General features: G+C 27.4%; 1 protein-coding gene and 1 long non-coding RNA gene across 3 annotated transcripts; one reads left to right on the plus strand and one right to left on the minus strand.

Annotated features, from left to right (window-relative positions):
• Window positions 1–1,300: 1,300 nt before the first annotated feature.
• LOC106690614 (uncharacterized) lies at window positions 1,301–19,787 on the minus strand. Its single transcript, XM_014436110.2, has 2 exons — window positions 19,594–19,787; window positions 1,301–3,859 (listed from the first exon to the last, which is right to left on the minus strand). The coding sequence occupies exons 1-2, from the start codon at window positions 19,735–19,737 to the stop codon at window positions 2,381–2,383; spliced, it is 1,623 nt and encodes a 540-aa protein (XP_014291596.1). The 5' UTR covers window positions 19,738–19,787; the 3' UTR covers window positions 1,301–2,380.
• LOC106690615 (uncharacterized) lies at window positions 12,129–16,931 on the plus strand. 2 transcript variants are annotated; one of them, XR_010842638.1, is made up of 5 exons: window positions 12,129–12,253; window positions 12,704–12,932; window positions 13,411–13,626; window positions 14,603–14,823; window positions 16,685–16,931. It is a non-coding gene; the product is annotated as an uncharacterized lncRNA (long non-coding RNA). The 2 variants fall into 2 exon arrangements; XR_001344645.3 differs by having other exon boundaries at window positions 12,130–12,253; window positions 12,704–12,813.
• Window positions 19,788–21,712: the final 1,925 nt, after the last annotated feature.

Consider the following 21,712-nt stretch of genomic DNA (forward strand, 5'->3'; position numbering starts at 1 on the left):
AGTTAAATCTTCTAACTAAATAGATCATACTTCTTCCATATATAGTTAAAACATCTAACTTAAATATATGTAGTTAGAATATACTGCTATTTATGAAATGAAAAATTAGTATTCCTTATTAAAATAGGTCATACATTTTTTTGTACATTTTAAGCAATCTAGAAAAAAATAAAATAAAAAGGTTGTTTAACCTCCCTAGAAAAAATTCAAAATTGTACGAGCATTGATGTTTTAGTAATTCAAAATTAATTTTTGCACATTTTTATTGTATCCATTTCCAAATGGTGGCCATTTTTGTTAAAGTTTTTCAGTCATTTTTAGTGTTTACAGACTATTGCATTTTTCAAAATTACTCAATACTGGATCGTCCCATGCCTTTAAAATAACTGCACTATGTTCAGCACATTCTCGCTTCAAAATCAGATCATTTTGCTCAACTTAATACCTTTCTACTTAACTTTGATATGTAGTTATCAAATGAGAATGAACAAATTTCAATTTTCTTGGCAGAGCAATTTTATCAATCAGCTTCAGTTTTTATATGCTGATAACTGTATACTAGCACTTAATTTATACAAAATAATAGGGGTAAGTAATTATCTTTTTTAAATTATTAAATTTTTATTTAGTTTTTCAAATTTTCCATTTCAAAAGTTTTAAAATAACTAATTTTAACTTTTAGATTGAGCTATAAGTAGGTCAAAAAATGTTTAATTATGGTGAAAAAATTGTTGATTTGACACAATTTAATGGGTCTTTATTGTATCAAACTCTGCTTTAAATTACAACTTTTAGATTCAATAAATTGTTAATTAAAGCGAAAAATACTATTTTTCCTCCAACAGAGATATTGGAGCTTGAAATCACCCTACAAATATTGAATTTAGTTCATTCTCATTTGATAGCTTTGACAATTAATTATACATAAACAGAAAGGTATTAAACTGACAAAAATGGATCTGATTTTTAGGCAAGAATGTGCTGAACATAGTGCTGTTATTTTTAAGGCTTAGGGCGATCCAATATTGAGCAGTTTTGGGAACCACAATATTCTGCAGACTCAAAAAATGGTCACCATTAGGAAATGAGATACAATTGAATGGAATTCTAAAAGGAATGTCTCATGGTATATGTTTAAATTATTAAATTGTCTTAACATAGTATTGATCCAAGTAGTGTTGCTAAATTTTAAATATCTTCTTATGTTTTATTAATTCATATTATGTTTAATAATGGAATGTTTAATGGTACATGTATATATCTAAGGATTCATCTGAAATAGGTTAAAATAATAAATAAATAACAAGGTATACATTTATTTAATTTGTAGTAGGTACATACAATTGTATTCCTGTGTTTGTATTTGTTATATATTTTTCTTTTATAGTTGTAACCACATTCTGCTTATTTAAAAACATATTTCTTATTTTAAAACACTTGTTTAAAGTAGCCATTGGAATGTTGATTTAGTACAATAGGTTTTCCTTAAAAAATCAACATGTAATCCATAAAATATTTTATTACAATAAGTTTTCCTTAAAAAAATATTTTATATCATAAATTTGGAATTAATCATTTTTAAAGTTCCCAGTAAACCGATCATTTTGTACAAATATTCATATAATATTGACTAACTGTATGAGTCCTGAGATGCAGGAGAAGGGATAATTAATAAGAAATATGAAATCAATTATCTCAAAAAAAATTATTAAGGATAAGAAAAAAAAGTCTGAAATTAGTCAACTACCATATTGTTTACTTGTTTTCTACTCTTAGCCATTAAACTTTCACTATTATCAAGGGTCATCATCAAGAATCAGTCATCTTGGCTACAATTTTATTTTTTATTTCTAAGAATCTAGAAAAGTTCTTCCATTCTCTTCGGAATTGATTTGTTAAAAGTTTAAAATAATGTCTTATTTTCTTATAAATAGAACTATACAGAATAAGTAACATAGAAGTATCAGCTTTAAAAAAATGAAAAATGGAAGTTTAAAATATTTACTTTTGAAATGTATTCTTTTCTTTCAAAAGTATTTTTTAAAACAAAAGAATTTATTTATAAGAAAAATAGTTGAGGAATATTAATCATTGTTTTTCTTTAATTTGGAAAGATTATTAAATGTTTTTACTAATGCATTGTTACCAAAAATGTTTTATTAATAAAAAAAACTTTGTTTTTATTTATTTTTTTAAGATTTTAAACCATTGTTTAAAACTTGTATTTATCCACTGGTACTTGTTGCTTAATATTTAATACCATAGCAGTGCCATATTCGCCTTTATTTTAATTAATAATTAATTAATATTAATTCATTTATAACATTATACTTATTGAATAATTTTTTCAGTACATGGTTAAGTACAAATTTCCTAATTTTTAAAGATTTCTATATTTAAAGAAGTCTTCAAAAGGTTTAATGTTTTCAGTATTGATTCTGTCAATCATTCCAGGTTGCTCTTGTTTGTTTGATGCGGATGTCATTTGATTTTGTGTTTCTTTATGGTGATGATTGATGGGTTCACCATAATGTCCTCTATATGCATTTTTATCAAAGGGCATTGAGTAACCACTTGGAGTGGTTGAATAAGTTTCTGGAGGAATAGTGGTTTGTGTGGATGGAAGCATTGTTGATGGTGTTTTGTACCTAACTTCACCCATTCTATCATGTTCTCCACTAAAAGAACCTCTATTTGCTATATTTTCATGGCTATAGGGTAGTCTTGTCATGCTTTGAGAATATGGATTAGGATGTTGAAAAACATTTCTCTGATATGCTGGTGAATAGGTTTCTGGTCTCTGTACATGTGGGTGGTCTGGACTGATAAATCTAAAAAAACGAATCACTGGAGCTCTTACAGCCTGAGGAACAATTGGAGTCATATTTTCATTATAACGTTGTTTTTGTTCTATACTGGAGATCATACGTTGAGCATCATTTACGAGATTCGCTGGGTTCAACTTTTCATCTTCAATTGGGGAACTTTCTGGTTTTTCAGATTTTGTTTCATTTGGTTTCACTTGTGATGTTTTTTCATTTTGTTCTGACTGATTAGATTTAGATTCATTTTTTTGCTTTACAACAGAATTAAACTCTTCTTCCATCTGATCCTCAATAGCGGTTGTTTTCTCATTTTTAGCTGTCTTTTCAGGAAATTCAATAGTAGGTGTGTTGGATTCTTTGTTCTTTTGTTTTTCAAGAGCATTAAATATATTACTAAGTGGTATCATCAATGGATCCTCAATGGCAGTTGTTTTCTCATTTTTAGCTGTTTTTTCAGGAAATTCAATAGCAGGTGTGTTGAGTTCTTTGTTCTTTTGTTTTTCAAGTGAATTAAATATATTACCAAATGGAGCTTCAGAGAGTTTTAACAAATTGAAAAAAATATCCAGAGGATTTGGAGCATTTCCTATTCCAAATGGTTTAAATCCTAGTACCTCCTTAATATTTTCATCACTTCCAGATGAAACTTCCTCAGATGAATCTATTTCTGGTTTGTTTAGACCATTTTTGTGAATTATTATTCTGCGTAAAAAGATCCTATTTTTAGGAATGGTGTTCAATATAGATTCTTCAGTTTTATTCTGTTCTGAATCTGAATGTTCTTTACTATCTTCAGCTTCTTTTCCTTTAATGAATATCTGAATTCTCAATCTTGAAGGATTTGAAACAATGACTGAATCATTTCCTGTTTTGTTGGTTACATTTTTACTTGGTTCTTTTGGAGGTGTTTTATCAATCATGCTATCCGGTAAGACTTGAGCCTTACTGGAAGAGAGTTCTGATTTCAATGGTGCTGCTTCATTTTTCTCAACTGGTATTCCCATCGCCACTGCTGTATATACTGCGAGGCATGCCTAGAATAAGAAAATTAAATTATTAATAAATCAAAAAATAGTTTTATCTCAGTATTTTTTTAGATTAATGAAGTAGGATATGTACATATAAATATTGCATTTATAATAACGGGGAAGTTTTAACAATTTAAGTGTTTTGAAATTTGTTTGATAGATTTTAATTATGGTTTGGTAATTTTTTGAATTATATTATTTTATAAATCTAATATATTATTACCAATAATATTCAACACCCACAAATTCACAAATAATGAAATTTAAAACAACACTGCATTATGTTTTAATAATTACTTAATGTACTTACACATTTATTTACACATGTACACAAATTTCAATAGAATATAAAACTTTCTTATCAAGTAAGTCAGCCATGTAATTAAAATATTAAATAAAACAATTTTTTGATTTTCTACTCTTTTAGGGATAGAATAAATTAGAGAAATGATTGAAATATATAACAGCTCTTTAAACTCATAAAATATAAATGTTATATAACGACTATATACAATAATTAACATAAAAATAACAATAGAACTTAAGAAATACCAGCAGTGCTGTTAAATAATATTATATTTTTGAGCAATTTAAGTGCTCTGAAATTTAAAACAATTATATTCCATAAAATGTAAACAAGTTTGATTTGTTTCAAAAATTAACTAAGAAATGTTATCTATTAATATTAAAAGTATGTGGAACATTTAGACAGTGTTAGCAAGATGCTAGTCTTTACTACACCAAAATCCTACCACGATATGAGCTAAAAAGGAGAGGCTACACAAGTGGGATCACGAATTACAATGAAACTTTTTTTGTTGATACTATATAAAAAATATTAGAGACATGTCCTTTGGCTCTTGCCAATGCCCCCCAACGAACAGAGAAAATAAAATTTCAGAAATGTTTTATGTTATCATATGTAGCACATTTTCTCTATTTGTATTTAATGTTTATAATAGTTCTGTTCCAACAACTACTTCTGGCAGTCCCGAACTGTATGGGCAGAACCGGCTTGGGAGGGAAAAGCCCATACCTCACATGCTTCGTACAGTTCTGGACAGTCAAAAGTGGTTATTGGAACATTATACCAATTGATTTGTTTTATTGTTTAGAAAAATAACAAATGATTGTTGATCATATTAAATTCGTTTAAGTATATAAAAAATTACAAAGATCACTCCTGGTAAAGTAGACCAAACAAATTTTCTTTAGGAAAAATCAAGTCAGATTCATTATTGGTGTTTATCCCTAACACCTTTAAATATAAATTTACATACAAAATAAAAATTTTTGGGCTTGATTTTTAGTGTATACTTTTTCAACCAATATTCCTTGGTTATTACCAATACTCCAACTACAACTGTTGGAAAGTTGAATTTCTGCTCTGTCAGCCCGTATAAATATCTTTTAGATTATTCATTTGAAAAAAGTTTCAAATCAAGAAAAAAATTTTGAATTTTTTATTCCATATCTCCAATAATTTCAATTTTTATAGGGATACAAACATTCCACAGAATTCTAGTGTCATTATTGTTTGGATGAAAAATCATAACAAAAAGAAATATATGTCAATTTAGCTGGTTATTTGGATAAAGGCACTCATTTAATTTATTACTGCAATCCTACTAAATAATGGAAGTGTTAATAATTTTTATTTTTCTTCTTTAACTGTGATTCAGCTAACCCATTACATCATAAAATAAAAAAGTACTTTATGTGCTATTCGCAGACCAAATTTCCCATTTTATTATGACTAAGGATTAAAATAGCAAGACAGTATCATCCTAATTGCACAGGTCAGCAAATAGCTGCTCAGTAGTGATGTAACTTAGAGCCTGAAAGTCATTTGTTAATCGTATTATTTCAGTTTTCCTAAATATTTCATCTCCCAATGTCATATAATTAAAAGAAAATCCCTTTCATAGTCACTTTAACTTCAGATGGACAGTTTTAATAAATTAATTTTCTTTAAAAACAGGGAATTCAAGTTATAGTTCATTATGATTAGTATAATTAAATTAGATTACAATAATAACATAATGAGTTTGAATACTGAAAATTGTATATATATTTTGTCACATCGTGAAAAGTCAGATTTATGATAGCTATAGATAACTGGGGCAGAAAGTTGGACTACTAATTCATCAGTTAATTGAAAAAATAAGTAAAGATCTCAATGATACAAATTTCATTTCTAAGTTCCAGGTGATGTTGAATGAAATATAACAATTTTAATGGCAGCCAGAAATAAAAATGATAAAGTTATTGGTGACATATCACAATATGAAATTAGAAAATTTCTAAAGCCTTATTAGTTTTTTAAACTCTTCTTCTGAAGTTAAAATCTTGAGTTATTAATTTGGACTACAGATTAATTCTTTCTTAAATAATATTTTTGTTACGTTTAACCCTAGAGAGTAAGAAAATGGTGCATTTTTATTGGTATTTATTGAACTGAAAATAGCATTGTTGGGACAGTTGGCAAAGTCTGATATTGAAGAGACAGTATTAATAGCACATGTTTACACAGGTTTTCAACAGACCCTGAACACCTACATATATTAACAAAGCCCAGCTTTCAACAGACATTCATCAGTAAGAAGAAATAGCTGATAGGGATTCACTTAACCTTGCTTAACTGTAAAGTAGACTTCACACTTTCAAGCATGCTAGAACCTATGCAATTATCTTTACAGGAAACAATGTATAGGCTTCTAAATAGAACTTAATCTTGTGTAACAAAAACACATTTTTTGGAAACCCATAGAATGTTTCCTCTAAAGGTAGTAACAAATGCCTAAGTGTGAAGCCATCTTAATTGAGAAGCACTGAATATAATCAAGAGTTAAATGTATTTTTGGATTCGAGCTTCAAAAGTTACCTAGTTTCAGGCATATTACCTTTTTACCTTTTAAGGAAAAAATAAAAATATTCTAAATTAGTACTCTATATAGTATAATTGATAAAAAAAAAAAAAAGACTTGAGAGGAAAACTATTTACACTGATTTCACACACATAACTATTGTGATGTGAATTTGTTAAAAGAAATAAATAGTGTTAATTAGGAAAAATATTTCATAATGGACAAGACAAGAATTATATTTCAGCTAATATTTCTATACATAATGCATCAGGGTGTGAATATTACATTAAACATCATAATAGTTTTTTTTTAAAACTATTAGTTCAAATCAGGGTGTGAGTTATACAATTGGAAAACTTCATTTTTTCCAAAATAAGATTTTTCACAGAAAGATGATAGTATAAGTATATCATTTTCAAAAATAGGTTAGCTGAACATCAGAGACAACTCCATTCTGTAATTAGCCAAGTTTATTTAGTATCTAGTTTTATCTATGCTTATTTTAGTTTCTCCAAATGCTGTATTTCAGTTCCCTACTTATAGTATTCAAGCCCATTGGTGAGGGACCCATGTCCCTTCCTAAGATATTTTATTGTCTCCCTTAATTATATTAAAAAATGGATCTATTTATTTTGTTCTTCGTTTATTTAGGACTCTCCCAGGTGTGATTGTGTTTTTTCTCTTGTTATCTGGTTTGAAAGTTTCTCAATAAATATGCCTTCCCTCCAAAAAAAAAATCCATAGCTCCGTAAAAATGTCAACGTCGCAAAACTGACTTCTCTCTTCTCTCCCACCAAAAAAAATAAAAAATAAAAATGGATAAAATTTAACAGTAACAATTTAAAAGAGTCTTGATGAATTTAAACATAAAATACTTTCAAACTATTCTAGAATGATGGATAAAAAGGATATCGCTGATTAATTCGAGTAGATAGGTTTCAAGTTGGTCCTTGTGGTAACATGTGGCATTCCAGCCTGGCAAAATATGCACCAATTATTGAAGGAGTGGTATGTCTACTTTGTTTTCTATGCACCATCCTTCTTGACACCCCACACTGGATTTAATGTAGTTGAGGTGTGGGAATGTGTTTTTATTCCTGTTACCATTTATATTAACAGCCTAATTTTTCAATATTCCTGGTTTGAGGTATAAAATGTTTTCAATTGAATAATTATGACAACCGCATTGTAACACAATGGTTCCTCTTAACAGATTTTAGTTTTTATTTAAATATGCCGCAGCATCTACTCGTCATCTTGCCTATTTTTGTATTAATCTTTTAATATTTTTAGTTTTTTTCAGCTAGAGAGTATTTAATTGAATTTTACTATGATATAGTAATGAGTCAAACTGTAAAAATTCACCTGACATCTAACATCTCAATTCAAAAAACGTGTATCCAACATTGAACATATTAATCAAATCTAAACTTGGTTGATGTTTATCGAATCCGGAAAGAATGAATAAAAAAAACATAAAACAATAGATTATATTATACAGCCACTAGGTGTTTTCTTTTTCAATTATCCTGGATAAATATTTTGAAAAAAAAAAAGTTAAAGAAGATTTCAACAGTTTAATTTATTTTTCTGATAATATAACTGTATTGACATTGAAATTCTTAAGCTGGTAGAATGTAGGATATCTTGGCAGATTGTTATATGACATTTCCGCTGATATTTACATGACTAAAATATTTAATGATGGCGACGAGGCGGTTTACATACATCAGCATTTAAGAGTCAATATTAATCAAGTAGAATGCAATTGATCAATACAAAAGATTTTTTTTTCGATTTTTGACATAAATGAATAAGAGTTTTTTCAATAAAAAAAAAATTGTTAATTTAGAGGAATGATTCTAAAAAAGATTTAGTCTCAGTTATATAAAGTCAAAAAAACAAAAATAAGTAATATCCTGAAAAATGTGAGTGCCATTTTCAATCTTTATAGAAAATATTATACATATATATGTATGTATATACACATCTGGTATTATTTAAATCAGGAAAGTTTGAATTTATGAAAATTACATGGTCGTTTTGTATTCAGGCTATCTTATCTTGTTACTTTTTCAGATTATCCTAAGTCTGTTATTTCTAAAGATTCTTTGTTTTCACGAAACATTAATTTTTTTTTTCAAAATTCTAGTGGTATGAAGAACAAAGGAGATCGCGAAGAGCTTCAAGACAACATTTTTGTTTATAGTGGTATTTAGAATACCTATATAATTGTCAGTTGTCTTCTCATCGAGATACTCTTTAAAAATTCAGCTATTTTTTAGTTGTTTTTTTTACATTTCCATAGTTTTATATACTCATTTAAATTCATATCTCCGGTTTGAACTAAATTAATAGAAATTTTTTTTTAAATACCACAATACATACAAGTAATAATTTTCCCTGAAAATATATCTTTGTACTGTACCGAAGATCTTCAAACAATGGATGAGAGGGGTGGGCGGATTTTAAATCTATTCTTAACTCCAAGAACACGGTTTTGGACGTTTCAGGGTTTATAATTCTAAATATTTGTCCACTATATTTTAGCCTTTCCTGCGTCCCTGTCTGAATTAAATGCAATACAATCTGTTGTTTTCTCAAGGTAGAACAATACCATAGAAGTGGGAGTGAACTTTAGTCGAAACTTCGTCATGACTAATGGTTTTTTTTTGTTGCGATTTTTAAGATTTTGCACACATCAACAGTCCCTCAAAAAAATTTTCTGTTTTTTTTTAATTTTTTTTTTACAAATCATTGAAATAATATTTTAAAGATAGTTTGGATATTTTCGGAAAAATCACCTGAAAGCATAATATTTTTTATAAGTACAAGACTGATATGATTCCCACTAAAACTCATTAAAAATAAATAAATAAATTGCTTTGTAATAAATTAAGAATTTGTTTAATATAGAATATTTTTTCGTACCTCTGATTAATATTTTTGGAATGTTAATTACACATTTGTTTATTAGTTTAACTAAGGATTTGTTTTCTATAGAAAAATATATTAATCTTATTGATACTTTGTTTATAAATATTTTTACTATCTTTTTCGAGACTGGTAGTTTTATTAATAATAACAAAACATATCCAAGCAGTCTCAATCTTCTTTATTAAATCATATTACATGTCCAACGTTTCGGCCATCATCAAGGGCGATCTTAATTTTAGTTTTACAGCCTCAGATTTAGGTTAGTTATTGAGGATGGTTAAATATTATTGTATCAATAAATTAATAATCGTAAAATACACAAAATTTGGAGAATTAAATGTATTATTTAATGTTATAGTGACAAATATGGGTTTATTTTCAATGTGTTAACTTGAATTGGGCATAATAGCAAAACTTTATAAATAAATGTGAGGCTATGAAACTAAAGCCAAAATTGCCCTGGGTGATGGCCAGATAGGCCGAAATCTACATTAATATGATTTAAACATGGTTGAGACTATTTGGATGTGATTTGATATTATTAACATACTTGTTATTTTAATTTACCGAAAAAATCAATAGCTATTAGTACTAAGTATTTAAAAGATATTAAATATAATTCATTTTTTTCAGTATTATAATATGAAACCGGGGTTATCTGTGTTAAGAAAATCGCTAATTCGACGTTTTATCAAGGTTGGTTATGATTTTGCAACCTGAACATACTCTAATCACGTAGAGGGAAATCGCGAAACGATAACAAACGAAATGTTTTCTTAACGGTCGCGTTCACTGGACGCCCGAACGTGTTAAATTACTGAAAGCAGTAGCCTCGTCAACGAGGTATCGCTCACCAAATTCAAAAATATTTATATTTTAATATCTCAGATTATTACTGGCTGAGATAGGTAACGAATTCGAAACCGCATTCTAATTTTAATTTAATTTATTTGTCGATGTTTAAAAGGTATTGCATATGGTATACTAGCATTAAAAAGGCTTATATACAAATCAGAAGAATATCGAAAAAAAATTGTTTTCGAAGTATGGATGGTTTATTTTATTTAAATAGAACTATAAATAACTATATTTCAAGTAATAAGTAATACTTTCTATTACTTCCATCGATAATAAAAAATTGCCCAGCTCATTTTAATTTTCGGGCAAAATAAAATTCTAAAATTAGCCCTAATAGATATTATTTAAAACATGGTGTTAAGTCACAACTTGAAAACTAACAAGCGTATAAAGTGGTAAGGCACGGTTAGGGCTGTTCTTGCCTACGAATGTTCTCATTAATGCAGTTATTTTTTGAAAAAAATATATTCACACAAACGAATATTAAAATTTTGTTTCTTTGATTTTAAATTATTTCTAAAACGCTTGCACTTCTATTAACGTTCTTCTGTAACGACAACCGATAGAATACGTTATCTGATTAATTTATGTATTATATTATTCATTTCATAAATTTTGCAATTCATATTTCATCCAATTTTATATTTTTTATTTTAATAAATTAAAATCAATATATCAAAAGTCAAGATAAAATAATTATTAACTTAAAATATGAGGTTTAATAATTAAACGATTATTAACCTGGAATTGTATTGGCTACCAAAAAGGGGTTAAATGATATTTTGCTAACCAGAAGAGGTTTGCGATACAGCTAGTCTATATTGACCAATATTTTACGTTTTATTTATCAAATAATATTGAAATTTTTTTATGAAACCTGAAGAAGAGAACCACTATATTTTTTAGTCTATAAATGGAACTAACCGAAAGTCACTTCAAATCTTAGGATATTTGTTCAAAATTGTTTTGAAATTAAGACAATTTACATAACATTTTTCAATTTTTGGACACGCAAATTAATAATTATTATTTTTTAATCTTAGTTTAATTTTTTTTACCTCTTATCATGTATATCCTTTTTTCGAAAAAAAAGTCATTATACGTATTCATTACTTATAAATTTACTAAATCATAGACTTTAATCGTTTTCTATAAACCATTTTCAAACCTGACGTATTGAAAGAAAAATTAAAATTTATATTAATAAAAAGTGAAACATTAATCATAAAATGCTCTAAGAACATTTTTTTATTATCAATGGATTACGTCAGTTTCCAGTTCAAAGGTACTATTGAACTAAATAGTACTATCTTTCAAAAATTGAGTATTCAGTTTCTAAAAAGTTTTGTTTTTATTATTAGCGATAAGATACAATTGCTTCAGGAAATATAAGTAGAAGTAAAGTACGATTAGACAAATTATGTGGAACGATCCACATAAAATCACGATTTACACATTCTACCTTAAGGGAATGAGCCACATAAAATCACGATTTAAACATTCTACCTTAAGGGAATGAGTTCGACAATAATGCAATCAATTATCCAAATCCCCTTAATAATGTAATCACTCTATTTTCAACAAGGAATAGTTTTCAAAGAGAATTAATTACGCAAAAAGCGGCTTGACAAACAGCACACTAATTAGCGTTGCTGTGATGTTTGCCAAAGGTCTATGGTTTAGAACACTCGCTTACCCTGAGAAGAGTAACATCCCGGTTATTTTACATTCTATTAAGGTATTTTAAATTTCATTCATAAAATATTTGATAATTAATTTTTTTTTTAGTATTTGACGGATTATTTCTAATCTAGTCGTTTACATTCGTTAAATTTAATTTTTGAAACGACAATAAAAAAAGAAATTAAAATTGGGAGCAGCTGGGAATCAAGTTAAACTTAAATTGAATTCAAAGTTAAACGCCATTTTATTAAAAATAAATTTAGAAAATCGTATTTAAAACTACATATCCCTGCTTTGATTAAATAGTGGTAAATCTGGCAAAAAAATTGGTTTTATTTTGAAGTAGACGTACTAAAAAGATATTATCATAGCCTGGGGCTTCATTCTATTAAATGTGATCAAAATATAACTCACTAACTTAACAATTTAAATACAGTTTTATTAATTATATAGTTATTTTATCTTATTATTTTTTATATTCTATTGCTAATTAATTTATTTTCAGTTGAACTTTTTCAAAGCGAGATAATGAAATAATTTTGATATGGCTTTAATTTGGACTACAGAATAGTTTGTAATTAAGAGCTCTGCAATTATTTAAAGCAGGTTCCGATTGTAAGAATCCAGTTACTAAATAATTTTGTTTATTTATTATTAAGGAGTTTCGAAATTATTTTTATAAATATATTTGATTACTCAGAAATAGTTTTTGGAAAAAACAATTTTTTTAAAAGGTAAATGGTATACTTCAAAACTTACTGATTAAGTAATTACTATATCATTACAATATATTTATATATTCTCAAATTAAAATTTATTCCTGAAAAAGTAAAAACAAAATTATATTTAAAAAAAAGTATAAAAGTAATTGTTTATAAATAAACATTAAGGGATAAATTTTTAATAAGTAATATTAAGAATAATAAATTACAAAATGAAACCTCATGATTCAAACTATGAATTCATGAAATGCTTCGAATGTTCTTATGTTTGTCTTAAGCATAAAAAAATCACTTTCAACAGGGATGAGATCATTTTTAAATTGAAAAATAATTCTCTCAGCTATTTTCTAAATTTATTAATTAATTAATTAATTTAGAAAAATAGCTGAGAGAATTTGTTATTAATTAATTAATTAATAAACACGACATTTATAATATATTCATGTATGCCATAACATAATTATAATGCATGTTTCAATAATATAATCAGAGTGTGAACATATTAGACGAATTCGTTCTATATCTTAACAAACCGAAGAACGAAGCTATGTATATTCAACAGCCGCCTATCATGAATATTAATAAATTTTATTTGAGCTCGGCTCTGCAAACATTCGTTCTAAATATTGCATGTAACAAATACTGCTTCAAATACTGTGCCATTATATCTGAGAAAGAAATACAGCACGTTTTATAGCCTCTCTGGGTAAGATATAACTCAATATTTAAACTAAAAATTGATAATATAATATTTTATAATAAGATTATAGAGTACATAAAAATGGATAGTTCTAACAGTGACTATTCATGTTTATATGTGTGTACATTTTATTTAAAACTCTCTGAAGACAAAGTAAACAAATTTTGAAAATGTTTTCTGTTTTTCTTTAACTTTAAATTTTGTCACAATATAGAAAAAAATATTTTTTTTTCTATCTCTCTCACAAAAAAATTCATGAAATTTTTAATAAAATATATTTGGTTGGTATAATATATGAAGTACACTTTTCTAGAGTATGAAGTAAATAGAATAAAAATAATCGTTATTGTTTTTATTCAAAATTCCTTTTGTCAGTTTTAATAAATTTTTTTCAGCACCCAACAAGTTTTTTATCTGTTAATTGTAGAAACCTTTTCTCATTGAATCGATGAAATTGAGAAATTAAACCTTTTTACGTTTTTATTTTGGGAGTTTGTTTTTTGAAAATGTGTCTAGTGCTCTGAAAAATTATATTCAATTGGAGACAATTCTGCTTAATGTGGTTAATGTACTAGAACTTCAATTTTCAGACCAAGTAATATAAAATATTAGTTAGTTAAAACAAGTATGATATATGAGAATTAATGTCACCCCTACCATTAAGAGATTTGTCTCCAGCTACCATATCTTAAAGCACATGACATTTTAAAAAAATTGTAAAATTTTCACTTCTCGGTTATTCGATTCAAACCCAAAACATTTCTCCGAACAAGGTATTAATGAATTTGTTGAGCATTGTGAGAAATGTACTGAAAATGACTTCAGTTATTTTGAATAAAAATAATAGCGTTAAAGTTTTTGCCTCATACCATAATTAACTATCCAATAAATGACTATTATATATTAAATATGACTTTAAGAAGATAATTAATTAGATAATGGTGAAAAGAATTATGTACCATAATAAATTACATCTGTACAGCTATAACTCTTGAGGAGTCAAGGGTGCTGTTCTTTCTCAGGAAGTACTGTTACGAGACCAACGGTGGTGCAAGGAGGTGATTTGGTTAGAACCAAGCTCGACCGCTAGATTTTTACCCAATTAAAGGTATCCATTTTATGAGGCTGGGTGGACCTCAGAGAGCTCCCGAACCCACAGGGCTGACTCACGGCTACAGTGAAACAGAAAATAATTATAGCACGGTACTTTACCACAGAGTAACCTATTTTTAAATTTAAGAGAAACTTCAAAATTTAGAAACTTGATTAATTTAATAATGAAAATAGTGTTTATATACATTATTTTAAATAGAAAACATACTAAAATGAATCATGACTTAAGAGTTGAGGAAGCACGTAACACCGACCTACATTATTTTAAGAATTGTATAAATTACAATTAAATAGTATAAATAAAATTAAGTTTTATAAATTACAAAGTACTGTATCTAATTTTATTTTTATTCGAAATATGATAATATATTAAGCAAACTATTATAGTGGGTCAAGCGTTTCTTACGTTAAAAGGACCAAGTTCAAATCCTTCTTAGCACGTTAAAGTTTATCTTGAAAGAAAATTAATGGGCTTTGTTAGGGCGAGAACAGTGGTTTGACGCGTTACTCCATAGACTTTCATTAACAAGTTAATTAGTTTATATTTATTTGGTAAATAGAAGAATCTGTAATCAATAAAACCCAGATACATAATGAAATAATAGGTTAGAATCAGTTTATGAAATGCAATATTTGATCCTTATGAATTCATGTCTTAAGTTCCTATAAAATAAATAAAATAACGCAACATAATGCAAACCTTTTTTCTATTCAGCAAAATAAGCTGAAATCGAACCCTATCATTGATTACAACCATATAATCGAATTTTGCTAGAGAGAAAAGTGTTGAACAAGGTTCTTCGATTTTCGCTCCCTAAACTACCTAAGTTAAATGAAGTAATGCAATTATTTTGTTATTTTCCCTAAATCTTAAGTCGAGTTGTTAAACTACTTTGATGGGATTTGTGGCGTCCGTTTAGAAAACGATGTGCATAGAGGAATATATGAAGTTGTGGGGTCATAATCTCTCAAATCACAAAACATTGTATAAAATATAACCTCAGTAAACCAAAATCGATCTTGACCGAGTTTTACAATTTGGTTTGTTTCTTTATTCAGGTGGCATGAGAAAGTTTCGGAATTTTTTACTTAGTTTGTCGACTAGATTAAGACCTAAGTCGTGTCCTAATATCCATTCAGGCATATGATATTTAAAAATATAAAATTATATATATATAATGGTTAACAACATTATACATATAACGTTTTAAAGGTTTTATGGCATAAATGATTCAAGAAACCACTTATCTGAAATTATTAAACACTGTAAGACCCTGAATAATGCAGATTCCCCTGATTATTATTTAATTTTTTAAAAAATAAATAAACATTACTGATACTGTAAACTCAACTTTATTTCAATATAATTTATAATTGTTGCTAAAAGAAATTTGTTTTGTGAGAACATCAGAATAATGTGAAGCATGAAAAACAATTGATCGAAAAACGCTCCAAAGAATGTCAGAAGTGATCTGGATAATTGAATATGTTTATGAAAATCTTAAAAACAAAACAAAAATGAAACATTTATTTTTTTTTTAATTACTACTTCAGCAGTCTTCATTATTGTTTTATGAAAATTTTAAATAAAAACAAAAAATAAGAGAAATTAAAAATTAATAAAATATAAGATCCTTGAAGCTAAAGGTTAGTTCAGGATCTATTTAAGTAGAAAAAGTTGATATATTTTAATTTATTTAAAATATTCATCACACATGTAAAATGTGATCTCCTTGAAGATAGGCAACCGCTAATATTATCGTAGTTGAAAATCAGTTAACCAATGAAATATTGACAAAGTTTTAGTTTCAAACAAATTTCCCCCCTCTTTTTATTGACTTCTCTTCTTGTGTTTTACTTTTATTATTGTTATTTATATTTTCTATTTCATTAAATATAAGATTTAAGCGAATATTGTGGTTTAGTTTAGAATTATTAAGATTTTTTTTAGGCTGAATTCCAGTAGCAGAAGAAATAAATTTAACAATGCATATAGGCCAAGCTAATTACTCCACCAAGACGAGTTTGTCGAGTACTGGATTCTTTGGAATAAGATTGTGATACTTGGTGTCTTTAATTTCAAGATTTGTCATTCGTGAAGATACTACCAATGAGGATTAAAAGAAAAAAAAGCTTATATCAACGTTGCTAATATTTATGTATGTAAAAACTGTCAAATAAACTACAAATAAAACAAACCAGTGTAACTTATTTTTTTTTTTAAATATAAACCAAACTTGTAATAGATTTTGGAATGAAAAATTTATATCAAAGCAAAATATGTCAACGCCAAACTGCAGAAGATAATGAAAATGCGGAAGACCGTAACACAACTGACTTACGCAACAGCATTACCTAATGCCCTATTAAATCTATATATCCATGAAGAACCTTTGAAAAATAATGATTCATATCTAATGGACCGAAAAAAACACGATTTCATTTTTATCCGAAAAATATGTGCATTAAAATAAGTAAATTTTTTTTAACTCATTGTAAGAAAGAAGAGGTATACAAATATTTATTGAAATATGCATACACCAGCTGTATATTAAACAAGTCAAATGGATTTAACAAAAGTAGTACATTTAATTCAACCAGTTTTCTTGACAATGTCAATAGAGACAGAATTTCTCTAGTTAAAATCAATTTTGTTTTCTACATATTGGAACGTTACGCAGTAACGACATCTCCTGCGCGGAAATGCCATACTGACAGTTGTCTGGTTGACATAGAGTCTTCGTAGATATCGTTGATGAACATAAGTACCAGGACATTCTTGACCAGGTATAGCTGTAAAAAATTTAAATTTAAAAAATTAAAATTTAAACAATTTTCTACTATAATTGGAAAAACCTTTAAATAGATATTAAGGCCCCTCATATTTTAATAATTATAAAAATTAAGAAAAGAAAATGTTTTTTTAATGTCTTATTGCCCAACTATGAATTGACAATGTATTATCAGATTCTCAAATTGTCTGGTTACAGAAAAAAGTAATCAACTTACATGTTTGCAAAAATAAGCTTGCTTGGCGCCTGAACCTAGTTGCTTTACAACTTACAAAACTGTGAAATTGTCAATAATTACAAGTTAATTATTTATAACATCACAACTTTTTAAATAGTAGATTTGGTTCATGAACAGGCAAATAGCAACAATCTCATCTTTAAAAAAATATAACTTGATTAGTTTTTCCTCCAACTCTAAATTTTATGTGACGTTTAAACCAAAATATGAAAGAGTTAAAGTCAGAGTGGTGTAATTGACATTTTACAATGCTAAGTCCAGATATATAATCAAGAAGAGCTAAGCAGTTGAATGAACAAGTAAACGACCATAACTCACAACTCACAATAGTTCTCAGCTTTGTTCTTTAAATATTTTATAAACCTCATAAATTGTATTTAATGACTTGAAAATGGTTGAAAATCAGTTTCAGATATTTAAAATTAATAAAAAGTAAATTTTAGACAATGTTGATTCACAATTACATTTAATCAACATCGATATTCAATTGGTTCAATAGGCATAATTGGGAAATGTGAATTTATCACAGTAATTCTAGTAAGAACATCAGTATCCCAAAATGAAGATTATTGGACTTACATGGCTCTGACCTAAACCCCCTCATAAGGTCCTTCTCTAATGTGATTTATAATAATAGGTCATATTTTTAATTATTAGAGGGATAAGCTAGCTGCATTTGTAGGTCGTTTGTAAATTTTGAAAGCAATATAATGTTTTTACTGTGATAAAACGTATTTTTATGCTCCCAATAGATGGTAAAAATATTTCATATAATGTGCTAATTAATTTTTATTTTAATATGAGTTCTGCGATAGGTATTATACATAAATAAAGAATAGGTTATTTTTTTATGCGCTAAGAAGGTCTATAGATTTTTAAATACAATATATAGAACCTCACATATTTGTATTAATATTTTGATAATTTTCATATTTAATTCTTAAAAATTTAGTCTAAAGCAATGACAATCTATTTTAAAAACAGCAATACTTATAATTATTATATTACCGTTTATTATTTCCTATTACTAAGTAATAATTGTTTATTTATTTTTAACTAAACTATTATAGATAGTAAATTTTTTTCTTTGTAATATTAAAAAATATTTAAGGGATGATGTCAAATTAAACTGTAACTGAATTTTTATCCACATCTTAAATGATCATACGATAATCAAGTAAAGTGTATGAATTGAAATTTGTAGTTTAAACCTGGAGACCTACCAAGCCTTTGGAGAAACGATGATATAAGTGTAAATGTTTATTGAAATAAGTTGATAAATCCAGAAACACTATTAAAAGTAAAACATATTAACTCAAAATATGGATGTTAATATTCCAGTTTACGGCACAATTTTAATCACATTTTTGCAAGACATTTTATGAAATTAGTCAACATGTTTTCTTAACAATTCATATTTCATTCATCAAAGTTTCTCTAAATGTATGATATATAAATTTTAAAAATTCATCGTGGCTCTAATTATTAGAATTGAATTCCTAAGTCAAATAAATACACATTTAAGGCATATTGGTTTCAGAAGGCAAGCTATTTTCAAACTTAATTGTCAGTCTGTTTGTTATTATAGTGGGCACACTGTGAAATTAAAACTTCAATTCTCCGTAGACTTATCTTGATTGCTTATTTCGTTACTGCACTTTGAATTGCCCTTGTAATCTCATTGGCAACCTTCCCTAGGTAACAGATTGAACAATTTGTTTCCTATTTTCAGTTACTTGGCCTGTCCACAATTAAACTTTGTCAACTATAATAAAGGGCTCTCGAAGAATCGCCTACTGAACTGAACATGACTCGACCCAGAGGACTTACTAAAAAGAATACGAAGACTGCCAGAAGAACGAATAGGACACAGTTGGAAAATGGCCTCTTCCTGACTCCTGCACCATCGTCATCGTCCTTGATGAGAGGCGGCTGCTTCTGGTACCTCTCCAGGTGAGCTGTCAACGGGTTCATTTTTGCGACTGGCCTCCCCTCCTAGTTACTCCCGTTAAATAACAATAGATCGTAAACGGAGGAATGGACGTGCCGACATGCCCAACCTTCTCAAGGATATCTTATCGCTGTTTAATTTAGCCAGCTCCTCCGCAATGCCCTAATCGCTTTATTTTTGTCTCCGATTTAATTACTCAAACGTTCAAATTGATATAATCAGCGATTTCACTGGAGTGGTGGGGATGGAGGCGAGGGATTTCGCAGTGGTGGGGCGGGAGCTTGTTGTGAGCAATCCTAATAATATTTATTATTTATCCTTTATCGTTCTCCCTATCGAAAGGTATCCGAAAAACTAATTCCTATTTCTTAAATAAATTAGGATTTTTTTTTTTATAAATCGCAAGCATACAACGCCTTATGAATAATTATGAAAACTTTTTAAATTGCTGTTTTACCTTAATCATGCAATGGATTGTATTTTCAGAAGACGCTTGCATAAATTTGAATGAGCATGTATGTGTAGGACATAAAAGTTTCAGTGTGATAGTGAAAATAAAATACTTAAAATAGTATAGATGAAAAACAAAATTAAGAGAGACCTAAAAAAATAAATGAAGAGACCTAATTCTTTGATGGAAAATGTGTATAAAACGAGAACATTATAAGGAAGGTCTTTTCATTAAATGTACAATACACGTTAAAAAGTTTTATGTAGAAGAAGCCATGCTAAAATTTTACCGTAAGAAAAATTAACGTGATCATTATTTAAATACGTATTGGATGAAAATATCCCCTTTTATAAATATCCTACATCTAGTATGAAATGGCCACAGCTAAAAATATATTTCCTACCAAAAATTATGAAAATTAATTTCTATTAATAATTATATTGTTATACCTAGCAAGGGTTACAATTTAATTCCATTCTTCAATGCCTGTATATCAATTTTTCAGTTAAAAAAAAAAATTAAATCACATCTTGGTTTCCTTATCTTTTCATCTTCTTACATTTTCATCATCTTATATTACTTGTTTTTCTTATTCATTCTTTATCAAAATTCTTTATATTATATCCTCATAACATCTTGATTTCCGTAATTTTATTGTCTTTATTTTTCAAGATCTGTAAAATTAAAGTATTATTTTTAAAGAAATATTTATAATCATATTATTTAAATTTAACTTTGTTCAGTAATAAAATCTAATTACTTTTAATATTCGCTTCTAATAAGGTTGAGACTGGGCTAGTAAAAATTAATTTATATATTTATTTTTTTAATTTTAAATCTGAATCATATATTATTGCAGGCTGAAGATCAGCTGGTATAGCTAGAAACTTTCAGTATAATAAAGATTTAAAAATTTTAAAAATGGTTTGATTTTTCATTGAAATATGATTGATCAAGTAACATTAGACACAGATAAAGTTCTACATATAGTACAAGAGCCAAAGAGGAGAAAAAAGGCTCATCTCACCCCAATTTTTGATTACTTTAATGAAAACTATGTATAATTACTAGTCAAAATTAGTCAGATGAGTCTGCCAAGTATAGGTAGGGGGAATAAAAAATGGCGGCTGTTTCAAAGCGATAAATACTAATTTTTCATTCGGAGCTCTATATCTTAAAAAGTAGGAACAACACAAGAAAACCTAGGAGAACTTCATTTAAAGAAGAGTAAATTTGCTAAAATATGAGCCCTAATAGAGTTATTTACGTTAAATAGTTTTCGAGATATAGCTTTTTAAAAAGCAACATTTCATAAAAATGTTGTATAGGACGTACTGAGATCAGGAGTTAGTTAATTTATTTTGTAAAGTTTATATCTTAAAAACCATTTGACGTACAGATGACTATTAGAACTCAAATTAAAGCTAGTTTAATGAGCTATAAAGTAGTTTATGATGTTTATCTTCGTAGGAGTAGTAGTTTTCATGAAATTTTCTAAAATAAATTGATTTATAGTTCGAACAACTATAAATCAATTTATTTTAGCA

The sequence above is a fragment of the Halyomorpha halys genome, unplaced genomic scaffold (genome assembly GCF_000696795.3).
Source record: "Halyomorpha halys isolate HHAL.00 unplaced genomic scaffold, Hhal_1.1 Scaffold1775.1, whole genome shotgun sequence".
NCBI classification, from domain to species: domain Eukaryota; kingdom Metazoa; phylum Arthropoda; class Insecta; order Hemiptera; family Pentatomidae; genus Halyomorpha; species Halyomorpha halys.